General features: G+C 32.4%; 3 protein-coding genes and 1 non-coding gene across 5 annotated transcripts; 2 read left to right on the forward strand and 2 right to left on the reverse strand.

Annotated features, from left to right (window-relative positions):
* The first annotated feature begins 151 nt into the window (after window positions 1-151).
* Window positions 152-6,302, forward strand: LOC113861632 (cation/H(+) antiporter 20). Of its 2 annotated transcripts, none has more exons than XM_027494589.1 (4): window positions 152-381; window positions 600-1,625; window positions 3,886-4,833; window positions 5,059-6,302. In XM_027494589.1, exons 1-4 carry the CDS (start codon window positions 202-204, stop codon window positions 5,464-5,466), a joined length of 2,562 nt encoding a protein of 853 aa, XP_027350390.1. In that variant the 5' UTR covers window positions 152-201; the 3' UTR covers window positions 5,467-6,302. The 2 variants fall into 2 exon arrangements, with proteins under 2 accessions (XP_027350390.1, XP_027350391.1); XM_027494590.1 differs by having other exon boundaries at window positions 194-253; window positions 5,059-5,496.
* Window positions 6,303-12,465: 6,163 nt separating this feature from the next.
* LOC113862647 (cation/H(+) antiporter 20-like) lies at window positions 12,466-19,527 on the forward strand. The gene is made up of 5 exons (XM_027495747.1): window positions 12,466-12,685; window positions 13,218-13,731; window positions 14,105-14,610; window positions 17,867-18,739; window positions 19,038-19,527. The coding sequence occupies exons 1-5, from the start codon at window positions 12,506-12,508 to the stop codon at window positions 19,401-19,403; spliced, it is 2,439 nt and encodes an 812-aa protein (XP_027351548.1). The 5' UTR covers window positions 12,466-12,505; the 3' UTR covers window positions 19,404-19,527.
* A 242-nt stretch (window positions 19,528-19,769) lies between these two features.
* LOC113860613 (probable ADP-ribosylation factor GTPase-activating protein AGD6) lies at window positions 19,770-24,140 on the reverse strand. Its single transcript, XM_027493043.1, has 4 exons — window positions 23,170-24,140; window positions 22,976-23,065; window positions 20,567-21,173; window positions 19,770-20,167 (listed from the first exon to the last, which is right to left on the reverse strand). The coding sequence occupies exons 1-3, from the start codon at window positions 23,938-23,940 to the stop codon at window positions 20,568-20,570; spliced, it is 1,467 nt and encodes a 488-aa protein (XP_027348844.1). The 5' UTR covers window positions 23,941-24,140; the 3' UTR covers window positions 19,770-20,167; window position 20,567.
* A 1,658-nt stretch (window positions 24,141-25,798) lies between these two features.
* TRNAC-GCA lies at window positions 25,799-25,870 on the reverse strand. Its single transcript has one exon. It is a non-coding gene; the product is annotated as a tRNA-Cys (tRNA).

A 25,870-nucleotide genomic window follows, 5' to 3' on the forward strand; every position in this document is an offset into this window, starting at 1 on the left:
TAATGATAAAAAAGATGACACAGATGGATAAAGCGACACGCACCCTCCCTGATTGCATCTTTTGAGCCACAAAGAGAGTTATGAAGAAAGCTGAATGGTGCGCTTTCTCGTTCTCCTCTATAAATACCTTGTCATACTTACTTACTACAGCCATAGCAATAAACAATCTTTTCTCTCTTCATATTCATTCCAACTTCAACGATGCCGTTGAACATAACCTCCATCAAAACCTCCTCTAACGGAATATGGCAAGGTGACAATCCTTTGAACTTTGCCTTTCCACTCCTAATAGTTCAAACCACCTTGGTTTTACTCGTCAGCCGCTCCCTCTCTTTCCTCCTCAAACCTCTCCGCCAACCCAAAGTCATTGCCGAAATTGTTGTATGTATTATTTCCATTTATACGATTCAATTTACGCATGTGATAGTAAAATTAGAATTTCTGACTTTTGAAATGACCAGAATCAATAGTATTGACAATGTTAATATACAATTAAAAATTAAGGATCATTGGCATCCGAAACTTGATTAATACTATAATTAGAATAAAGAAGTGAGTGAAGTGATAGAAGTAATTAATTAATTAATTAATTACTGCAGGGAGGAATTCTGCTAGGGCCATCGGCATTGGGAAAAAACAAAAGCTATATGAATCGCATATTTCCTTCATGGAGCACGCCAACGCTTGAATCTGTTGCCAGCATAGGTCTTCTTTTCTTCCTCTTTCTCGTGGGGTTGGAGCTCGATCTCAACTCCATTCGCCGGAGTGGTCGGAGAGCGTTCAGCATCGCCGCCGTCGGAATTTCTCTCCCCTTCGTCTGCGGCATCGGCGTCGCCATCGTCCTCCGCAAGACCGTCGACGGCGCCGACAAGGTCGGTTTCGCTCAGTTCCTCGTCTTCATGGGGGTCGCACTTTCTATCACCGCATTCCCCGTGCTGGCTCGCATCCTAGCGGAGCTCAAGCTCTTCACCACGCGCGTTGGAGAGACCGCCATGGCCGCCGCCGCATTCAACGACGTCGCTGCGTGGATTTTACTCGCGCTCGCCGTGGCCATATCGGGGGACGGTAACGGCGGGAATCACAAGAGCCCTCTGATTTCCGTTTGGGTTCTGCTCTCGGGTCTGGGCTTCGTGGTATTCATGTTTGTTGTTATCCGACCCGCGATGAAACGGGTCGCACGGTGGTTTTCGATGGAAAACGACGCCGTTGACGAGGCTTATATTTGTTTGATATTGGGAGGGGTTATGGTGAGTGGGTTCGTAACGGACTTTATTGGAATCCATTCGATATTCGGGGCGTTCGTTTTCGGGTTAACCGTTCCGAAGGATGGGAACTTGGTAAAGAGGTTAATAGAGAGAATAGAGGATTTTGTTTTGGGATTGTTATTACCACTTTACTTTGCTTCTAGTGGGTTAAAGACTGATATCACTACTATTCGAGGCGCTGAAGCGTGGGGGCTTTTGTGTCTTGTCATATTCACTGCATGTGCTGGGAAGATTCTTGGGACCTTCATTGTAGCAGTGTTTTGCATGATCCCCGCGAGGGAGTCGTTGACACTTGGCGTCCTCATGAATACCAAAGGCCTCGTCGAGCTTATTGTACTCAACATTGGAAAGGAGAAAAAGGTATTTCTTTTTTTACAAATTCATATATGCGAAGGTTTTCTAGTTCTGGAAGATAGCAAACAAATCAAATCCATTTTCCAACTTCAACTTTTTGGTCTTTGTCACGCGTGGTTGCTGTTTAATTTATTTAATTTGTTAAATGCATTGCACCGACGTCACTACATGACAGTTTCATTTTACTTAAATAAAAGCGTCGCAAAAGTGAACGTGCCTGCTAAAGTTCAAATTGATTTTAGTCACTCCTAACCCCCCCTCTACCAGTAATTTGTTCTGACTTGGTTATGATGATAAATGAGGGAAATATGTAGTAATTATCAAGGGTTTGGTCACGGTTTTGCTGGATAGTTCTGGTTGAGTGTATATATATATAGCGTATGAGATGAGAATGCTGATTAGTCCAATTGAGTTGCATGTCATTTGCAATTGGTCGCAGTTCTGGTTCAGCACGTAGATGCCGTGTGAGATATAAAGTTTGATCAAGATGCTGACTAGTCCTGTTGAATTGAATGTCATTTCCGTTCAAACATCTTTACTTGCCTTTTGGGGCTAGTGTGGTGCTTCATTATTCTTGGTCCTGAAAACAAACAAAGTCTTGTGAAGGAAGGAAGACTTTATTGATTTCCCCATCGTCCTAGAAAATTGGATCTTGGAAATACCGTATTCATCCATCACTTGTGTTTAAACACCCCACCACCCCAAAAGGCTAAAACCAGCATAACATAATTTCCAAAAAGCATTTCTTTTTCCATGTACGACGCGAATATCTCTATTTTTCTCACCCAACTTTTTCGCATGCTGTACCTGTTCTTTTCTCCCCTGCGATTCCATCCAATTACTGCATCAAATGCATATAGCATTACCACCTTTTGCTTTCCAAAAGCGAGATGATTCTGCGATAAATTAGGAAGCTAACACTCTGTTTGCATGGAAAGAAAGAGTGAGGAAAGAGAAGGAAATAAGGAAAAATGATGGGTTTGGATCTTCAAGAATTAAGGAGAAGAAGTTGTTTTTACGTGGCGCTCTCTAGTAAAAAGAATCCCGCTAAATGGGGGAAGTGAGAGAGAGAGAACGAGGGCTAAGTGGTCTTTTTATGTTTTTAAATATTAATATAATATTAAAAATTATAAAAATTATATTAAGGACAAATATTATAATAAATTATTAAAATTTTAAATTAATTCAGTTATTAATTATTATTAATTTATAAATATTTTTAATATAATGTAATAATTATTTTTAAATTTTGTACTCATTTAAATAAATAAAGGAAATTTATTATTATTTTTTTATTTTAATCCATCTAAACTTTATATGTTTTATTTTATGTTTACTTTATTTTTACTTGGATTTAAATAAATAGTATTTTACTTGGATTTAAAAAGCCAAATCCTTTTTATTTACTCTTCTCCTCTGCTCTTATATTATTTATCATATTTATTACTTTATTTTCTCTTTCCTTGTTTCGTTTTTTCCTTCCGAAGTTACACACAATTAAGTGCGTAAAAGTCTTATTTTATGTACCAGAAATAGTAATGTGAAGTGAACGCAGACTAATGTTGACTTTGCCTTCACTCATGTACACCTAAAGACAAGCATGAGCTCTTTCCCTCCACTTTCCTCCCTGTCATTATTAGAATCTAGGGAAATATTAGAACCACATTTTAAAAAAGTTTCATGTGAATGGGTTTTTTAAAATTAAAGAAGTATTTAATTAATGAATTAAAAAATAAATTAATCATAAAAAGTTATTAAAGAGTTATTTGAACAAGCACGTTTCAAAAAGTATGTTGATCGTAAATATTTAACTTGTTGGGTGAAATGTCAATCAGTGTTCTAAACTTCGTGGACCTTGTTTTATGCGAGTCAGGACCATCATGATTCGATAACCTTGATTTAACATTGACAATTATTTTTTCAAAATGAAATAAAATAGTATAAAAATTCTTTTAAAACAAAACAGCACGCTAATATTAATTGAATTTTTATTTTATTTTTTATACGTCTTCCCAACCTAACAATATAAATATTATTTGGTTGTCAGATAACTAAAAATTGTAAAATTTTGCGAAGGATTTTCAGTATATGACATTTTGTTTGGAAAGAAGTCATGCAATTTATATTTTAATGTAGAATTGAAGATGCAACCATATAAATAATTATATCCACTTGGTGATGACATTTTTTGCGAAATATTTACAGAATGTGGACGTTACATATTTTCATTCATAATGATAATAACATGCATGTTCTTAATTCACAGGTTTTGAACAACGAAATGTTTGCAATCTTGGTGCTAATGGCTCTGGTGACCACCTTCATCACAACTCCAATAGTGATGGCCATCTATAAACCGGCACGTGGCACCTCAGGGAAGAGTCGGCGCAGGCTAGGCAATCTCTCCTTTAGGTCCAAAGATGAAGCGTTGGACAAGTTCCGAGTCTTGGCCTGCATCCATGGCCCAAGCAATATCCCTTCCATCATTAATTTCATTGAATCAATTCGTAGCACCAAAAAGTCTTTCCTAAAGCTTTTCATGATGCACCTTGTTGAGCTAACGGAACGTTCATCTTCCATTATCTTAGTTCAACGCGCTCGCAGAAACGGTTTCCCTTTCTTCAGCCGCTTCCACCGCGACGAGTGGCATGACCGGCTCGCTGGAGCCTTTCAAGGCTACAGTCAATTGGGCCAAGTCACAGTCCGGTCAACTACAGCTATCTCTTCTCTCTCCACAATGCATGAGGATATATGCCACGTGGCAGAGGAAAAGTGGGTGACCATGATCATCTTACCCTTTCATAAACAGTGGAGGGTGGACGTGGGTGATGACAATGTGATTCATCACGTGTTGGAGAATGCAGGCCACGAATGGAGAGGGGTGAACCAAAAGGTTCTTCAGAATGCACCTTGCTCTGTCGCTATTCTTGTGGACCGTGGATATGGGAATTCGTCTCTGACTCCAAGCCCAAACACCACTGTGGCCCAACGCGTGTGCATTGTCTTTTTTGGTGGCCCCGATGATCGTGAAGCTCTAGAACTAGGGAAGAAAATGTCTCAGCACCCGACAGTGAGAATGACCGTTCTAAGGTTTGTTGAAATTGAGAATGATGGATTCAATGGAAATAACCTTGTGTTAAACCTCTCACCCAATGATAGCTGCGATGAAAGTTACAGCTTCTCCACTGCTACATTCAACCGCCACAAAGAAAAGGTAAAACTCTAAAAATTATGAGTCGCAAGTAATTACATTCATAATTTACTTGATTTTAAATGTATTATAGTTTTCATTCGTTAAAATTTAATAGCAGAAATTAATAGGTTTATTTCAAATAACTTACTCTAGTAGTTAACGTGCATGCTTATGCTACTTGTTATTTATACAATATGAATAATTTGATGTACTTGTCGTTTTATTACTTAAATTGATTAATTGCAGGAGTTGGATGAGAAGGCAATAGGAGAGTTTCGAAGCATATGGGATGAGAGGGTAGAGTTTATTGAGAGAGTTAGCGATAACGTTGTGGAGGATGTGTTAGAAATAGGGAAAAGTGGGAATTACGATCTCATAATTGTTGGGAAGGGTCGATTTCCGTCGAATATGGTGGCTGGAGTGGCAAGGAGGGAAGCGGAGCACGCGGAATTAGGCCCTATTGGAGACATTCTAACCTCGTCGGAACACGATGTGGTGTCATCAGTGCTTGTTGTTCAACAACATGACTTTGCTTTGGTAGATGAAGCTCCCGTGTGCAAGGAGCATCGTGATGAGTACAAGCACCACGAAACTAATGATGATTCATCTCTTAGGGAGGAAGGGGTTTCGATAGCCAATGACAATATTGTGTAATAGGGTATTATTTTGGAAACTAGGGTGAAAGGGCAAGTGGGCAACCCCTAAACAATAACTTGTGCACACACTCCACCGAAGCGAAATATATTCCAAAGATAATTATTTTTGAAATAAATAAAGATGTAATCACTCCTAAATTTAATAAGTTCAAATTGCAAAATGTTTTAAAACAAATGAAGTGTGATTACATCTTTAATTATTCACATGAAGAACAACTTATTTTGAATTGACATTTCTTTTCTCTACACTAACATAACAAAGGTCTATTAGCATATGAAATCCAAACAGAAGCACTGACTAGGAAAAAAAAATGTCCCTGGTCCTAAATATGCTGTTGCTAATTGTTCACATGCAGCTTTTGCCACCTAGAAGTCAACGATAATTCATATTCAACTAGAGTTGTAAGAGTACATTTTTCTTTAAGAAATCAAGTACGTATTGGTTAGTTTCCAAAATAAAGTGTAGCCTGATTTTCTATGAACCACATTAATTAATGCATCTCATTTGCTCAAAACCGCTATTCATCGATGTCTTGATGGCTTAAATTCATCTTTCCAAATTTTAAACCAATATTATAGTTTTATCAATTCTCAGTGCCCATTGTTTGTTAAATTATGTTGTTTATTTTTTAAAAAGTAAAAGTAATTTGTTCATATAAGATATTAAGATGTGATATGATGAAAAAATCAATTTTTTTTATTTAGTAAATAAATATATACTGACAAAAGAATTTGTGGGCACTGGGCACCTTACTAATATATTATTATATGTATGTGCACAAATGCATTATAATGTATTGTCAAGCTTTTGATGTTTTCAAATTAATTGTTGGCGAACAAAAAAAAAGAGAAAAAAGTGCGTTTTCTTTTCATGATGTTTGTTGGGTGGAGAAAGTGCCACCTCATTCTTGTTTCCTATTGGCCTAGGATGTATTCCTCGTTGCCATTGATTTCAATAAAATTGTTCCACTTTTTAAAAAAGAACATAGGACATCTCTCGTGTGTAGGGTTGAAAGAAAAAGATGATCATTCTTTTATTGTGAGATAGAATGTGGAGACGAATATATGATTAAAATTGGAGAGAAAAGATTACAAATAAACATGAGTCGTACATAGATCAAAGTGAGGATTTAAAAATATTTTTTTGATATTTTGGGTGCATGTGTTATATGAGTTATGTGCGCTCATTCATCTTTTCTTTTCAATTGTATGTTCATATTTTATTATTATTTTTCAATGCAGCTCATACAGTCAATTAGTGCATTGCGGAGCGATTTAGTTCCCAGAATATCTACTGTCCACCGTTTATTGTTTGTGATGGGGTTGATCATTTTGTTTCCATTTACTTATTCTGAATAACAATTTAGAACATGTAATTTTTTTAGATTAAGGTTAAGTAATTATAAATAATATTTTTATTAAGATATAAAATATTTATACTTTTTAAATAAAGTCTATAATTCTTAATATTTAAAATTAGTTTAAGATTTGAAATGAATAGAATCGTAAAATATATACTGATAAAATGTATTTCATTTTTTAAATTTTTTTATTTGTTTTATTTTAATCACTCTCTTTTTTTTCTTTGCGTATAAAAAACTAATCATTTTTATTAGTTTTATTTAACTTTATTAAAGGTGATGTTCAGTAATCTTTAAAATTGAATTTATTTTATTTTATTCTTTTAACTTTTAAAATATAATAAGTTAAAAATGTGAATGTTTTATTAAGTACACGAAAGACACCACATATTGAAATTATGCCATTTATATTTTTAAAAATTATTAGTTAACGGCTCAACGTTATAATTCTGTTTAATTTATAATGAAATTATCCAACAAATAAAAATGAATTATTCACTGTCAATTTAAATATTGTCCACGTTGACTACTGGAATGCTAAACATGAAGAGGTCCTGCAACATTAATCTTCTTTATACAATTAACTATTACTACTTAATAGAACTTTTAGGATCAACAGTTATAACGTTTTAGAATAGGAACCATCGTTTTCTTTTTCATAAAGACTAAAGCAATTTAAGGATTACTTATAAAGACTAAAAAATTATCTAAGTTACAAAACAATAATAACAAAAATTAAAAAATGAATGCTATGGTGACACGTCTCAACTAACATAAAAAAATTTGTTTACTTCAATAATTATTAATTAACAGAAAGGGGTGAAATCTCAAGCAGGTTCCAAAAATAACTTTGGCCCACTTCAAAAGTGGGTTAAGATAAGATCTTACCAAATAATTGTTTAAAAGAAAGTGCCAGAGAAATATGTTCTTAGCGGTTGTCTCAACTATTTTTAAAATCGTTTCTTTTGTATATGGAAAAATCCCACTAGTAATGTGCAAAGCTTGCGTAGGTTATTTTTGATCATTTGTTTCCAATCGTGACTCTTCCTTTTTATTTTTTTAATTAGATAGCTAAGAACCACTAGTTTTAATTACTTCAATTAAATATATCTTGTATATCATTCATTCTCGTTGCCAACTAGTAATTAAATACACCTATTTTCATCAATGAAATTTAGTTTAAGTGATAAGTAACTTAATATTATTTAAGTAAAGTTTTAGGTTTAAATTTTATGTATGTAAAAATTTTTTAATGATAAATTTACTTACCAGAGATGTAGATGCGCGACTCGTGTCAGAATTTTCTGTTTAAACTAAATAGAAAATAAAAAAAAAATACATTTATTTTCTGTTTAATTTAATCTTCTTTTTCTTAAGAATTTTGTATTTTTTTTAACAATTTTTTTTTAAAAAAGAATTTAGAGAATAAGAAAGTAGAAGATAAATTTTATATTTTAAATAAATATATTTACATAAATTTAATATATTAATACTTTATTTATCATCATAAGTAATATTAAATTTATTTAATATATTTACAATCCTGTGAAGTAGCATGTAATTAAGAAAAATACTAATAACATATTTTTTAATGTATTTTTAATTTTTTTTTGTTTTTAAATAAAGTTTATATAAAATTATTAAATTAAAACTGAGATACATATTATTCAATAAATTTTATAAAAAATATCACTCAATAATTAAAATATAAAATACACTAAAATGGGTTAAAATATAATATTAATTTTTTTCTCATTTCTAATTTTACTTATAATGCTAGCCGATTGGAGTGCTGTAGTCATGAGTGGGTGTGACAAATTAAATCTTAATTTATGAATGCGCATTCCACTTTGATATAATTTAAACAAAAATATTCAAATTTATCTGATTAGAGTTTTTCTTCGATTTGTAAAAGTAGACGCGGGTTCAGAGATTAACCTTCCATTCTACCTTAATTCAACTACATCCCACAATTAAAATTACAATTATATAAAATAAAATCACTTCTCTTATTTTTTAAAGAACAATATTTTAGATATTTAATATAATTAATATTTTTAAATTAAAAAATATATTTTTTAAGCTGTAATATAAAATACTTATTTGCAATTTTTATAGAAGAAAACATAACGCAATTAGTCGCTCTTTGCGTTAGGAAACTTTCACCTACACGACACAAATCAGTAGGTAACTGTTTAGCGAATGCCATAGAATAAAAAACATAGAATATTAGTTTTAAATAAAAATATTATATGAATAGGATAATTATTTTTTATCTAATTAATTAAATAGATATTTTGTGTTATATTACTTGATGATTGAGATAAATGAAAAATGATAATAAATTAATATTTTAAAAATTTAATTTTTGGGTTAATTTTCTCAAATTTTAACATAATGCATATAAATATTAAAAATTATAAAAAAATTAAAATACTTTTGTGTATAAATAATGTTGGAAATTCGATATTAAATTATAATGTTTTTCAAATTACTTTTACAATTAAAATTTAACATTTTAATAACAGATTGTAGTTAAAATAAAAATAAAAGATATCTATAATTAAAATTGATATTTTTTTAAAAAAATATTCTTAAAATATTTTTTTTTTTAAATAAAATAGATAGGAGGGAATGAGATACAACTAAAAAAAAAAGGTTATTTCATCCAGATAATTTTTAAAGAACCACCTCATTTGAGATAATTATTAAGCCACTGCCTGCTATAAAATACTTTTTTGTATCTTAACCATCAAATGAACCTTAAAATTATGTTGGAAGAAGAACATGTAGTTAAGGATATCTTACTTTTAAAAAAAAGCATATCAAAAAACAAAAACATGTGTTTCAAAAACAATATTAGCACTCCGTTGCCATAATTAGAAACTGCTATCATAACCTTTTGAATCTTCCCATTAACATAGTCAGTGATCTTTGAGCAGTAAATCAACCTCTTTAAGGGCTTACACAGTGTTATGGTTAACAGCACAGTGCCATTTACCGATAATGCATCCTTCTTGGCTGGCATAGTGGCATGAATCAAGCGGTTTTTGTGAATGTTGACATTGACATATCTATATCCATCAATAAGAGTGAGTATATATGCTTTTGTAGTGGCGATCAATTCATAAATTTCCCCACCCCTCTTCAAATAATGGCAAAGATAGCCTTTTTTTAATCAATTTCATGTGGATTTATAGGAGGGTGTTTAAATGGTAAGATTTATGGTTGTCAGAATCGGGGGTAATCATGGTTTTTCTGATTGATTGAGACAATAATAATGTCGGGTAACTATTGTATATTTGGGTGGAACGGTACAACATTAACATGAACTTTATTAGTCTAATGTTAATTGCAATCATATCTATTTAATCTATGGAAGCACAATCTCTCCCTTGAAAGTTGATTGGTCCTTTATTACGCCGTCATCCTTAGTGTGTGTGTGGCTTTGTTAGATTAGTCTCCACTCTGCACTAAAATGGGATGCATTCAATTCTCTGTTATGATCTGTCCACACCTCTCCTCCAAGTTGATTAGTGCATACTTTTTCCTTTGATGTTGATATTGGCCCAATTGTTTGGGAGAATACGAGAGTGGAGTTTCTGGGCTTCCTCTGTCACCATTCGCCAGTACAATTGTTTTTTTTCTTTGTTTTTCTTGTTTTTAAAAGTAGCAACGTTGACATCAACTTTTCCAACCAGTTTCATTTGAATAATTAAAAAATAATACTGCATATATTACTATATACTATTATATATATATACTCTAAAATACAAAGAGATACTTAAAGGTATTTTTCTTCTAATGGAATATAAAATATTTATCTTTTTCTATGACAGTATATTTTTGTTAAATTTTTTAATGTGCATTTAAGAGTATAAAACAAACAAATAATAATAAATTTTTATTAATAATTACCTGATTTAATGTATTGAGAGAATTAAATTATAATTGCGTACCTTTTCACAAAATAAAAAAATTGTTTTTATTATTGCCATGTGTTTTTTTTTTATAATTATTTTTCAAATATTTATTTATGAAATGTGTTTTGTTTTATGTCTGGGGCCACTTTCTAATTCCGAAAGACTTTAAACTAATTCTCGTTTGTGGTTGATGCCAACCACTTAAGTGGTGACTGGATTCGAACATAACCTTCTAGTAAAGAGATCCACTCACATTTATAAATATAACATATTCTAACACTACTGTGATAATCTTTCGAGTTTACAAGATATTTAATTTAATGCTATAAAAATAAATTTAAAATATAAAATATTAAAAATATATTTAATGCATATCAGGAAATGAAGATAATATAAACATGTGATATATAGCGATTTATAGTGCTCCAGTAATCTTAAAAAATAGTTTTTTTTTTCTTTTGAAAAAAAACTCAAACATTTAAGTCAGAAGATATTGAGAAATTTTGTTTAGAGTAAGAGTAAAAGGTTGTGATCGATTATACCTGGACCAAATGATTTTTTTCATTATATAAGTATTGATGAATTTATCATTGACATTGACATTGTAATTATTAGGTAAAAATATATTTTATATGTCTGTACATTGAATCATGATTTGTTGAATAAAACTATCACTTATCAAAAAGTTATAGAACATAAATGTGCATACGTAACAATTAAGTCATCTTAATTAAAGTTGAGATATATTTCAATCTAGATAAATTACTATTCATAATAAGCGCACATAATTATTAAGGTTATATTTAGAAGCTATATTTAAAAAGAGAAGAGAGATTAAGAGAAATTTAGAATAAATATCTATTCATGATAAATGTTTTAATAAATAAATGTGTATATGTTAAATCTTGTTTAAGAATTACTTAAATAGAAAATAAAGATTTAGAGAATTTTTTTAAACTATACAAAATTTTTTGAATGCTAGTTTTTTTAGTTTTTTATTTTAGAAAGTTTTTCCTCTTCTACTTTCGTGCTATTTTACAATTAGATGTAAAATATAGTAATATCATAAATATAATTAAACATTTTATCATCTTTTTCTCTTAATATTAACTATTTAAATTTTATTCTTTTATTCTTTTTTTTTCTTCTCTTTTTTTTAAACTCTTTTCTTTTAAACTCTCAAACAAAATTTTAAAAGACATGAAAATGTACATAACTGAGTATGTTAAAAAAAAAATTATCTTTTATGTAAACCTTAAGTAGAACATAAATAATTTTATTAATTTAATTGTAATGATGTGTTAAATTTATACCAATATTAATAATATTGTTATATATAAAATATTATTTAATATGCCAATAAAGTATATTTTCAAAATTCTATAAATATCATAAGATATAATTTTTTTCTTTGATAGTCGTTATAAGTTTTAGTTTTTGTCAAATCTTTATTACCAATTACTACCCATGACATGATAAATATCTACAGTTGTTATGTTATGTCATATATTACTTTAATATACTAATCAATGTGATATAGTTAGATACATATTCGATTATCATTATTGAGTGATAAGAATGATTTTTAAAATTTGTGATGGAAGAAGAAAAAAAAAGAAAAAAGAAAAGGTTTATGGTGCACCATTTTATTCCCGCACCCAAGTGTTGTTCCTCTATAAAGTGGGCTTGAAAACTTAAGAGTTGATCATCACACATTACTAGTTTCAGTTATCTTCATAAAAAGAATTTGAGGATGAGATTGAACACGAGCGCCATCAGAACGTCGTCAGATGGAGCCTGGCAGGGCGATAATCCTCTGAACCACGCCCTTCCGTTATTGATCGTTCAAACCATCTTAGTAGTCTCTGTCAGTAGAACACTCGCCTTCCTCCTAAGACCCCTTCGTCAACCCAAAGTTGTCGCTGAGATTATTGTAAGTTAACATCTTCAAAGCTGCTCAATCTTATACACAATAAAACAAAACTTTGAGCAATTCTATCCACCCGCTCTCAAATCCATTTTTTAATATATTTTTAATCACGTAATTTTTATAATTTTTAATAAATTATAACCAATCATTAAAGAAAATGTCAAAATATTAATAAATTTAAAGAATTTTATCAATTATAATATATTAAATTTATAAATTTTATTTAAAAAATAAATAAATATTATATTATATTATATTATTTTAATGTGTAACACATTAAAAATAGAAATCAATATTACATTTTAAATAATATAAAAAATTTAAACATAGTATAAATTTATTATATATAATTATTTTTTACTATTTAAAGGGACTTAAAGTTCAAAAATAAATATAACTAATTACCTAATCTAAAGTTACAAACACACCTAAAGAGTCTAGGCTAAAAAAGGAAATAAAAGGTTGGTTAAATAAAAAACTGTTTATCTATGAGGGCCAACGATTAGCATTGATTTTTGTTACACTGGTATGCCAGGGCGGCATTTTACTTGGACCTTCAGCTATTGGACGCAACAAAAAATTGATGGAGATAGTGTTCCCTTCATGGAGCACTCCAATCCTTGAATCAGTGGCGAGTCTTGGCCTCTTATTCTATCTCTTTCTAGTGGGATTGGAACTCGACATTCACACCATTCGCCGGAGCGGCAAGCCAGCCTTCAACATCGCGGCGGCCGGAATTACCCTCCCCTTCCTCTTCGCCGTTGGAGTCACCTTCCTAATTCAAAGAGCCATTCACTTCCCAAACCACGCCACTGGCTACGTTCAGCACTTCGTCTTCTTGGGGGTTTCTCTCTCCATCACTGCCTTCCCTGTGCTCGCACGTATCTTAGCGGAGCTGAAATTGTTGACCACACGTGTGGGAGAAACCGCCATGGCTGCTGCGGCCTTCAACGACGTCGCTGCGTGGGTTTTGTTGGCCTTGGCTGTGGCTTTGACTGGTGGAGGACACAAAAGCAGCTTCTTGACATCCATTTGGGTGCTCCTTTCAGGTGCCTAACAAAAAACCATTTTATGATAGTGACACCACATACATTTTCAAATTGATAACTTCCATATTAAAATAATTCTTTAATAGAGATTAATTTATTAAATAATTAATAATTTTTAAAAAAATTAATTATAAAAAGTACATTAAGAAAATATATTTTTAATTTATTTTAAAGTCAATCAATTACTACAATTTTAAAGTTGTTTCTTATAGGTTTTATCAAGTTATTACCCAATTTTGTGACTGTAATTTAATGAAATTGGAGATTATAACACACGTTGTTTAAGAAGGATTAAATAACACATTTATATTCAGAAGCTAAACTAATTAACGTATGTGATTTAATTGATTAATTAAGTGTATTATCGTTTCAGGAGTGGCGTTTGTTGCCTTGATGATGATCCTGATTAGACCGGCGATGAACCGAGTTGCCGGGAAGTATCGCGGCGAGCATGACCCGTTGCACGAAACCTATCTGAGTATAACACTTGCGGGGGTGATGTTATCAGGTTTGGCAACAGATATGATAGGGATTCATTCCATTTTTGGAGGGTTTATTTTTGGGCTAACGGTCCCCAAAGGGAGTGAGTTTGCGAGCAAATTAACGAGAAGAATTGAGGACTTCGTGTCGACACTGTTGCTTCCTTTGTACTTCGCGTGCAGTGGGTTGAAAACTGATGTGACTAAGTTGCAGAGTGTGGTGGATTGGGGAATTCTTTTGGCGGTTATATCGACGGCGTGTGTGGGCAAGATTTTGGGAACGTTCGCGGTGGCTGTTATGGGTACGATGCCGGTGAGGGAATCGTTGACGCTTGGATTTTTGATGAATACAAAAGGGTTGGTGGAACTCATCGTTCTCAATATTGGCAGGGAGAAGAAGGTCAGTTACCACTCTTCCAATTTTATTTTCTCATTCATCTATTTATGATACTCGTTATATTATTATAAATTAATCGTTGTACTTTCACATTTATTTTGTCTAATTTTTATTGTAAAATAATTATGTTATACCATTTATCAAATTTAAAATTGTATATAATACTTCATGTGTGGAGAGTATATGTAATATTAACAAAACATGTAAAATGTATATATCATACTTAGGAAATAATTTTGTGAACTTGAATTTTTAGGGCTAAATTTAATCACACAGGAATAGTGAGTTTTTATTTTTATAGAACATATATATTACTTAAATTTTAATAGGATGTTAGTCTTGACCATTTAATCTTAGAAAAATGGTGAGAATTATACATAAAAGGTGTTCAATATTTGCTATGCTCCCGACAGAATTTAGGGAAAGTTTAATAGGATGTTGTTAGTTGATTTAAATTGGTAAAAATTCTTTTTCTTTTTTAATCTTTCTTCGAGAAATATTACTAATATATTTTTATTATTAAAATAATTTTATGTTAGATTTACTGAATCATTCAAATTTTACTCTCCATTTTAATAAATTGTTCGTGAATTTCACTTAATAAGAGTGGTATTGTCATTTCTTATAACTCTAAAAAAGAATTCTCATATATACTTACGTAAACAAATTATTAGGCATTATAAAAACTTGTATTGCTATAACATTTATGAATTCAATTATTAATAATATGAAAATATTTAAACTAATATAATAATAAAATTAAATTCAACATTTATTCAATGAAAATTAAATTGTTAAAATAAATATCTTCAGCTTATATTTGAAATTGATGCATAGTACTATTAAAATTTGTATAATATACCAATTGCATATGTCAATTTTCGATAACAATCTAATCAAATGTTAGTATTATAATGTTGATATAAACAATTATTATTATTATTATTATTATATGAGTTTTTTTTATACTCTATATCCTTTTACATAAGATTTTTTAAAATTTAAAACAAATTATGTGCAGATATATTTACCTTATATATTAAAATAAAGTTATAAAATATAAAATATTAAATTATTTGTTCATTGATTGGATTTTATTCCATTTGAAAGAATTCTCCTAAAAGCTTAAATTAATTATAAAAAAAAAATCACGACTGATTTTACATGTAATAAATATTGTATTGGCTTGCTCTGAGTGGTGAACATTAACGATATGTATAAGAATATCTATTTCAAGTGGTTTCAGAAATAGCAACTCTTGTATTCTTTAAGAGTCATAATTTAAATTTTGAATATTCTGACGTAGGCTTTTTTAGAAAGACGTTTATTTTACATTGAAAATGAAAAATGCCATTTTGAATATTATTTAATAATTTTTATATCTAGATTCTCTCTCTCTCTCTCTCTCTCTCTCTCTCATATGTATATATATTCTTTCATTAATTATTCTGTATTCTTTTTTGACATGTAAGGACGCATGGGCCCTTTTGCGATTTATTCTCATTCCAATGCTTCGCTTTTCACTATTCCTTGTTTTCTGGATCAAAGTTCACTCATCACTGTATACTTATAATTATTTAACACAAAAATTCCCATCAATTAAACTAAAACTATTTTCTAACTGATTTAATCTAATCACCACCACCTCATTTTGTTTAAACATTATGCTTTATTTTATGAAACCTCGATTTGATTTGATATCCGAAAGAGGAAGCATTATGATATGCAACCCCCCTCTTTCTGTCTTAGGAAATTAATTTTAATGAATTTATTCACTCTAATTAAAACATTAAAAATAAAAGTTGTTAATTGTCTTTTATTGTGATTTTCATTACACTTTACTATAAGTTTTAATAAGAGTTTATTATTTATTAATCAATATTTTAAGAACATTAATTATAAAATTCTTATTTTATCTAAAACGAACCTCCTAATTTAAAAAGGTAAACTTTTTTTAAATATATTTTTGGAATATTTCAGTTCAGTTTATTTATTCTAAGAAATGTCACAAGATTTTGCATAAAGTTTTGCATATGATTGTTCTGCATTCATTTATCGTTTAAAAAAGGGATGTTACTTTTAGGAATAGTGTTCTTTCTCCCATCTCTTAAAAGTGCAGGTTGGGTAGAAGGAAGGGAAAAACATTAAGAAAAGAAAAAAGAAATGCAGATAAAGTGAGATAAGTAATAAGAGAGAGAGAGAGAGAGAGAGAGAGAGAGAGAGAGAGAATAAAAAGAAAAGAATCTGAAAAAAATTAAAACCTTTAAAGAATACCACTTATTTTGTACATTATACCTTGCTTAACAGCATAGAATCTCAAATTTATTTTAAAATCTTATATAAAGTTACGAACAAATTCAGCCCTGATTATCCCCCTGTTTTGGAATAATGTGTATAATTCAAAAAGAAAAGAAATATTGTTAATTCTCGGAATATCTTATATATACAGGACAATCAAATTATTCTAAAAATAATTTTAACAAAAATTTATTTTCTAAGTAATTATTTATAAATATTAAAGATCGTCAATTTAATTGTTAAATAAAAAGTGATGTATTGATATTTAATATCATCAATGTTTGATTTGATATAAATATCACCAATTTGATATAATTTCATATTTTTCTAATAAAACTTTTTTTATTCGACTTTGCAGAAGTTTTTGGTCATTTAGATGATATTTATGTTGAAAACTATTTATTCCAAAAACGTAATTTCTCACCCAAACTGTTTTTATTCCAAAGTAAAAAAAATGCATAAACACTCCTATTTCGTGTTGAATTTTAAAAAAATATTTATTTGAATGAAATTTGCTTTTATTAAATTCTTGATCACAAGAAACTAATGTTGTGTTATGCATGAACAAGATTGTTCTATAATTTAAAATTAAGTATTTGCTAACATAAATTTGAGAAAGTATTTAATACCTTTTTTAATTGAGGATTGTAATTCTTCTAATTTTAGAGATTAAAAATATTTATATATTTTTTAAATAAATCACTAACTCTACTATCTATTAATGCAAAATTAATATAGATAATTGTTTTATACGTGAGAAGGTATAAGATGCCCTCTTAATTTACATTTTAATTTAAAATTAGTTATTTTGAAAATATTTTAATTCAAATTAATAATACATATACCTTTATTTTTTTTATAGCAAATTTCAATACATTACACACACATTAGTGTGTCGACACTTGTGTTTATCCTTGTGTTTATGCGCAATTAAGTTTAACAACACTAAATGGTTGAGCAGGTACTTAACGATGAGATGTTTACCATCTTGGTGCTCATGGCTCTCTTCACCACCTTCATTACAACTCCAGTAGTCTTGGCCATATATAAACCCTCTGCTATTGTAAATTCCAGATCGCCAAAACCGCCACAGCTAACAAACTTGCAAGAGAAGCTTCGCATTCTTGCTTGCATCCATGGAACTAGCAACATACCCTCACTAATCAATTTTATTGAATCAATACGAGCCACCAACACATCTCAGCTCAAATTGTACGTGATGCAACTTACTGAACTCACTAATAGCTCATCCTCCATCTTGATGGTTCAACGAAGCAGAAAGAATGGGTTTCCTTTCATCAACCGCTTTAAAAAAGGAGCCATGCATGAGCATATAGCCACAGCATTTCAGGCTTATGGTGAAGTTGGTCAAGTTACTGTGCATCATTTGACATCCATTTCCTTATTGACTACAATGCACGAGGACATATGCCATGTTGCAGAAAAGAAAGGTGTAGCTATGATCATAATGCCCTTCCACAAAAGGTTGGGAGGGGAAGATGAAGAGGTGACAGAAGATTTGGGACATGGTTGGAAGGAGGTCAATCAGAGGGTGCTTCAAAATGCACCTTGCTCGGTTGCGGTGCTAGTCAATCGTGGGGTTGGTAGAAGGTACGAAGAAAGAATCGACAATAGTGTTATTGCACGGAAAAGGGTGTGCATAATTTTCATTGGTGGACCACATGATCGCAAGGTTTTGGAGTTGGGTAGCAGAATCGCAGAACATCCAGCGATTAGAATGTCTGTTGTGAGATTCACTTCGTACAGAGAAGCCGAGGACGAGGGACTACACAATAACTCATCAGAATCCACAAATCACTGGGAAAAAGAAAAGGTATTGTCCCTTTAACTGAAGGAGAAAACTTGGGTCAAATCTTTTATATCCTTGTAATAAATTTATCAATTAGTAACATTTTTTTAAAAAATTCTACAACACGTAATTAAAGGATGATATTTAATATTTGAGAAGAACATTCATATATTATCATTTTATCAGGGAACTTAAAAGTAAGAATTGAACTTTGATCTTAATTTTGTTCTTAAGAGCCTTAGCCAAAAACTAGAAACAATATATGAATATGGCTATGATCCGAGGCCAACCATTCTCACAAATTTAAATATCATGTGGGCAGGAGCTGGATGAGGAGGCAGTAAACGTGTTCAAGACTAAATGGCTTGGATCAGTGGAGTACATTGAAAAGGACGCAACCAACGTAACAGAGGAGCTGTTAACAATAGGGAAGGCTAAGAAGTACGAGCTTGTAATTGTGGGGAAGCAACAGCAGCTTGTGTCAACGATGTTGACAAACATTGATTTTAGTCCCGAGCATGCAGAGCTGGGACCCATCGGAGATCTCTTGACCTCTTCAGGTAATGGCATTACGAGTTCGGTGCTCGTTATACAAGACACACATTTCATAGATCCAGACGAAACTACTCTCGCAAAGACAACAACGACCAAGAGCACTCTTACTACCGATATTAGCTCAGAAATTTAACCACTCGTAGAAATGATATCAGGTTTGTATAAGCAACGTCCGCATAAAATGAAATCGCGTATCTGACAACTATGTATGTAATGTAGCAACTATATGAAAAGCGAGTTCAAAAAAAGTATAATATTTAAAAAAAGAAAGAAAAAAACTTCTTTGAAAAAGTATATTTTGCTTACCCCTTTTCTGAAAAACATTATAAGCCATCCAGTCGATGGAAATATATCGCCATTCTGTATGCTTTACATAGGTGGCACAAAATTGAAGCTTACTCCCCAAATTAGAGGCTTTTTTATACAATGGATATTGACAAATTATGGGAAAATAACAAAGCAAAAAACACCGGTTCAATATGGAGCACGTAAAACTACAAACAAAGGTAAATTAAGTTGCTATAAATTCAAAACAATTATGAAATTTTTGTGTCACAATAACGTTTCATCACACTTCCAGGTAGAAGTAATCTTAAATTTGGGCAATTTGCCCTGTCTTTGGACACTTGTACATTTAAAACTATGTTTCCAATCATACAGAAGTCCCCAAAAAATTACATAAAAAAAATAAAGACTTGCAGACAATACACTAACCTCAAATATCATTCTTCCAGCACATATGGGGCCTGATTAACAGTGACCAACAAAATAGTTCCAAATCTGGTCACGTGCATCATGTTAAACTACATCCCTGTTTGGTTTGTAAGCCACCAGTCCAAAAGATACTGTATTGTTGTCATTTAAAATTTGATACTGACGACAGAGATAGGGTCAAACCTGGTTCAAGACATAACAAGTTGCATTCTAGTTCAAAGGCATGTACATGAAATCAGAGCTATAACAAAGACATTAAACATCAAAATGATTTCAAATATCAAGATGCTGAATACTAAACATGCAAGCATCCTCCCTCCCTCCCTCCCCCTTACCAATACACACACAAACAAGAAGCAGATAATAGAAATTAAATAGGTTCTGAAGTCTCGCTGGTTAAAATTAAAAAGGAAAATCACTGTTGCAGACCATGTAAGAATGGCACAGAAAGATGATTCTGAGTTGAGTTGAGAATTTGTTCAAAGTTCAAACAAAATGTGAAAATTTTCATTAGTTCCTTTTCTTTTATCTAAGTTCACTATCCCCCTTGAGTCTCCATAAGGAGTATTGCACAATACAAACCTTAGAGAAAGCCTCCTTCTGTCCATGCAACACCCGACTTCTCATTATGACCAACAGCTTTATTATTAGATGCATTTCCATATATATTATCAAATCCATCATCTCTGGCATTATCCCAACCAGCCCAACCATCACTGCTGTGGGCAGCTGACCCTTTAGCTGGTTCTTTCTTCCCTGTATCTTCATTGTCCCAATCATCCCAAGAGCTTGAATTATAAGTACCAGACTGCCCACCTGATGATTGATGAGCTGATCCTTTAGCTGGCTCTTCCTTCCTAGAATCTTTGTGGTCCCAATCATCCCAAGAGCTCGAGTTGTAGGTATTAGTTTGTCCACCTGAAGAAGGTTGTCCTTCTCTGGCATAAGAATTCCAGCCTTTATTCTCTTGATGAAATTCCTGATAGAACCCATTTCTATCATTTTCATTTTGTTGCCAGTTATCAGGCCTCCAATTTGGGTTATCCCTAGTGTATTCCTCAACCTTCTGTGAAGCCAATGCCATGACCCCTTTCATTATACCCCATGTCCTATGTCCAATCTCTGATGTCTTCTGAGTGACAACATTGACAGTCTCATTGACCTTGTGATCATAACCACCCTCTTTTACCTGAATCAAGAAATACAGTTAATCAGGCAAAAAATAACTGCAAAGTGCCAATAACAAAATTGGAGGGAGAAGTATGATAAGCAATAAAATCATGGTCTTCTCCACCTTTCTATGAAAGGAAATAAACCATAGACAATTTTACAATATCCACAATTCCTTGGCCTAAAAGGAAATGCCAAAAAGCTCCAACCCTTCATAAACCATCCCCACATAAAAATAATAATGAATGCTAGTAGTATGACAGCCCCAGAAACTGTATTGCAGAGATGAACTCCAACAATGCACATCTAGTTAGCAATTCGCAAATCTGACACCTCAGCACATCTAGTCACTAGTAACATTAACCCACAAACTTCACCAGATCATCAACTTGTCAAGGAAAGAACTAATACAGTAGTAGCCTTATTAGAACCATTAGCAACAGCAGGCATCCATCAGCAATTTCAGCCAAAAACCAGTCATCAATCAATTTTATTCATAAGGCACCAGCGAAGCAGGTTGAAAGAGAGAATCAAACTTGATATTAGGCATGCATGGCAAAATTTCCTCTTCTCAAATATAAAACTGAGTGAAAATATAAACTGACTCTAAACTGCAATATATAAACAATATTTTTCCTCATTTTAAGTTACGACAACCACAACCAAGCTTTATTTTTAGTTATAAGCTAAAATAAAACAATTGGTAGAAGGTTGAAACAGAAAGTGTTTATTCTCAATATATCATATCTGGTTAAGGGTAAAAATAAAGAGGAAAAAACTTAGGTGTTGTTTTGTAATGACTGTTAGTGTTGTTTACCAATTAAAATTAGAGTTTGATTGTAGTAAAATATTTACATGTAATGTTTATTGTCGTTTACCACGATAAAACTCCAAATTTGATTGGTAAACAGTATCAACAACACTTCAGCAACTGCACCTAAGCTATGTGCAAATAAAAATTAAGGAGCGTCTCATTTTTTTTAATCCATTATTTTTGCTGCATTAAGCAAGCTTAGAATGATAGTAACTATAACAATATTATCACATCATGTTAATCTTATTGGTTTTTTCCCTGAATCACTTGTATATCAATATAAGAATAAATGTCAAAAAGAAGAGAAAAAAGTCTTCTGCTTTCAGAAGCATACTAGAGGTCCTCTTCCAAGGTAACACTACCAACACAATTTAATTTCCATATTTGACAGATACTTATATCTGACTCATGGACAAAACATTAATTAACATACTAGAAATATGTTCCTGATGAAGAGAACATGATTATATCTCCCATAATAAGAAGCATAATTTACCAATCATTATTTTGTCAAACGAATTGCTAAAAACCATGCAAAAGAGTTTGGAAATTGTTTTACACTTAATCTCAGCAGGTAAGCAATCAGTGTACACTTTGATCCCTATGGTTCTCAATCCTCGGAAACAAGACAAAACTCAAGGGAGGCATAAAAGTTATATATCAATAATATTCTCCCTCACACACCCTATGGCCAAGACAGCATTTTTAACTCCAACGACAAAAGCCAACGATGTGTATGTGTGGTGTGTGGAGGAAAACATTCAACCCTGTCTCATCTCATGTATTGCTTTATTTTATTGTTTTCTAGATGAAGAAAAACTCTTTGTTCAAAGATAAACAACGGAAGAAGCTACACATCCAAAAGTTGCAAGGTAAGAATATCCAAAAGCTAAATGAAACACAAAACACATAAATTATTTAATCTTGATGTCAAGTAGAAACTCAGAATAATGTGTTGAGCAAATAAACTAAACAAACAATGCACCAACAGAATTTATGCAAATTACCTTAGCACTGATTTCTTTTGTCCCCGCCTGAACAACATTAGCAGCAGACTGAGCCGCAGAAGCAGCAACCAACGATAATTTACCAATTCCCTGAACACACAAACACAAAATATACAACCTCAATAAAAAAAAAAAGTCTCAAACGATATATAATTTTCCATCAAAATAATAACGAAAGAGCTTCAATGCATGACCTGAGAAACGACAGACAAATAATCGTTTTGCTGATTACTCCTCTGCATAGGGGCGGGGCTAGATCCGAACCCGACGTACTTCCCACCCTGCGACGGCGGAAGCCCCTCCGGTCGCGATTCGTTCTCCGCCATCTTCTTCGCGAAGAAACTCTCCTTATTAGCCGCAGAAGCTTCCAATTGCGTGCGCGTGTAGATATCCTCCGTCGATTTCGACCTCGCCGGCGCGCCTCCGGCTCCGCCAAACCCCCTAACATCGCCGGTCGACTGGTTACGGCGGATATCGCCGCGAGATCCGAAAACCGCGTCGTTGTCCCAACTATCCCAGCCTCCGTTGTTGCCGTTGGAAGCCAACGGCGGCTTCCCCTTGGAGGCAGCGGAGCGTACATTCTCCTTAACGACGGGTGGATCCCGCCAGGGACGGCCATCGGCGATGGCCTGAATGCGATCACGGTACACCGAAGCGGCGTTAGAGTTGTACTTTGAAACGATATCGGTTTCCTTAGCGATACCGTATTGAGCGAGGAACGCGTTGAGTTTATCGTTTCCTCCTGCTTCCATCTTCTTGATCTGGATCTCAGACCATGAATCCATCGTAACGGATCGCACGAACGAGATGTGAACGCCGAGGCCACGGTGTTTGCCGGAGCACTCTAAGCACATGAAGACTCCGTATGATACTGAGGCCCATTGAGGGTTCTTCTGGGAACAATCGACGCAGATCTTGTTCGCCGGTTGCGATTGGAGGTCCCGGAGCCGCCGCGACGCCGCCATCGGATGCGATTTGGTTTTGGAACGGAACGGTTAATTTGGGAACGATGGATAACCCGAACCGAAAGGAGAAAAGCGAATGAATGAGTTTGGGTTGAGATTATTTGTTGAATTGATTGAGAGAGAATGGGAATGGAAGGATTTTGGTGAATCACCGACACCGTCAAATTAGGGGGTTATTGGATGCTGACTTGGTGCGCTATAACCATTATGTTGGTTATTTTTTCTAATTTTATGTTATTTTCTATTATGTTTTTAATTAAATTTCTATTTTTTTATTTTTCGGTAAATTAGAAATATTATTAATGTATTTTGTTAAAAAATAATTTGAAAACTTTAGTCAATATTCTTAAAGTTTTAAAATGTATGGTAATTTAAATTTGAATATAGTTCAATTTATTTATTTTTATAACTTTAAAAAAAAAATTTGGTTTCCAGGTATTGAAATCATCTTTTTAAAAAACATCTCATTTTAATTGGAGCTTTTGTGTTTCTTAGTGCCTGTTCAATAGCTGTTCCGTGGTGGAAGTGCAGAGAAAGCGCGGCACACTGAGATGCTTCCATAATGTAACGTGAACATGTATTTTGTTATTAAGAGGACTGCATGCACCTCATTTCTACATTTCTGTTTTATTTGAATAAATCGTTTATCTGTATTTACTATTTTCCAACACAATTTAACTACCTTTACATGCTTATGTTATTGCTTGGACGGAAAAAATAGAAATAAAAAATTATTTTATCTTTTTCATTTTTTCACAGTTCACATTTTCATTCTGTTCTCAAATTTTTCCTTTTAAATAAATAAATTATTGGTTTTGAATATTTTGTTCGAAGATTCAAAATTAATTTGGGGGTGAACGTTGTTTTAATCATTATAAACATGACTATTATGCGTTTAGTCTTTTAAAATTTATTTTATTAGTTTTAATTCTCATGAATTTTAAAATTTTGTAAAGCGGTTCTTAAAAGTTATTATCATTTTTACCGCAAGTTTCTTCTTCTTTTTCTACGATCATCACAATACTAACAGAGCATAAGATATTGGAGATGCTATTTGAGATCTTGAACCAAGTTTTGCATAATTGAATCTCTAACCCAACAAGACGTAACAAGAAGAATAAGATAATTAGTTATTTCAAAACAAGAGATACGTAACTAAAACAAATATTTTAACTTCATTCGATCACTTTTGATAAAAGTGATTATGGGAGTATTAGAAACTTCAATTTTGTATCGCATTAATAACTCGTAAAAATTTGCTTCTGTATGCTGAAAGGGAATGTTAATGGAGTCCTAAACCATGACATGAAACATCGGTTTCCACCTTTAAAAGCTTGGTGATATAGGTCTTAGTGGGCTTGCCTGTGGTAAATTTTGGGAAGTGGGTTATTTGGGTGCATTTTGCTAGTTGAGGTAATTTTGAGGTTTGGAAGAACTGGTATAGTAATTTGGTGCTTCTGTTTATAGTCTAGCGGTGGTTTGGAGAATTGTGTATTTAGGTATGAAAGTATATGATTTGGAGGCTTCATGCAAGGTAGTGAAGTTAGTTGTATAAGTAAAAGAGGTATGATTAAACGTTCGCACTAGCATCTATTTCTGATGCTCGAGGCTAGCAAGCAAATTTCTCCAAATAAAAAACATATGTACACTATTAAACCCTCCTAAAATAGTGCATTTTCTTTTTTTTGGGTCAAGATCAACATGGTGGGTCAGTTAGCTAAAAGGAAATGGACGAGGAGGGTTCACCTGAAGCCCATAATGACGAAGTTATGGACAATTTGTGGGAACTCATCTCGTGTCATCTTAAGTTGGGCTCTGACTACTGAGAAGACAACGAAAAAGAAATGAGGACAGCCACAGGGCCCAACCGGGTTCGAACCGGTGACCTCTTGATCTGCAGTCAAATGCTCTACCACTGAGCTATGGACCC

Source organism: Abrus precatorius, unplaced genomic scaffold, assembly GCF_003935025.1.
Source record: "Abrus precatorius isolate BTA unplaced genomic scaffold, Abrus_2018 Scaffold3, whole genome shotgun sequence".
Taxonomy (NCBI): Eukaryota; Viridiplantae; Streptophyta; class Magnoliopsida; order Fabales; family Fabaceae; genus Abrus; species Abrus precatorius.

Coding starts and splice junctions, on each gene's coding strand:
- LOC113860613 (XM_027493043.1), bottom strand. CDS start 23,940: ATGGCGGCGTCGCGGCGGCTCCGGGACCTCCAATCGCAACCGGCGAAC. Junction 23,066..23,169: donor ATTTGTCTGTCGTTTCTCAG/GTCATGCATTGA, acceptor TTGTGTGTTCAG/GGAATTGGTAAATTATCGTT. Junction 21,174..22,975: donor CAAAAGAAATCAGTGCTAAG/GTAATTTGCATA, acceptor TTCTTGATTCAG/GTAAAAGAGGGTGGTTATGA.
- LOC113861632 (XM_027494589.1), top strand. CDS start 202: ATGCCGTTGAACATAACCTCCATCAAAACCTCCTCTAACGGAATATGG. Junction 1,626..3,885: donor ACATTGGAAAGGAGAAAAAG/GTATTTCTTTTT, acceptor CTTAATTCACAG/GTTTTGAACAACGAAATGTT. Junction 4,834..5,058: donor TCAACCGCCACAAAGAAAAG/GTAAAACTCTAA, acceptor GATTAATTGCAG/GAGTTGGATGAGAAGGCAAT.
- LOC113862647 (XM_027495747.1), top strand. CDS start 12,506: ATGAGATTGAACACGAGCGCCATCAGAACGTCGTCAGATGGAGCCTGG. Junction 13,732..14,104: donor CATTTGGGTGCTCCTTTCAG/GTGCCTAACAAA, acceptor TTATCGTTTCAG/GAGTGGCGTTTGTTGCCTTG. Junction 14,611..17,866: donor ATATTGGCAGGGAGAAGAAG/GTCAGTTACCAC, acceptor ATGGTTGAGCAG/GTACTTAACGATGAGATGTT.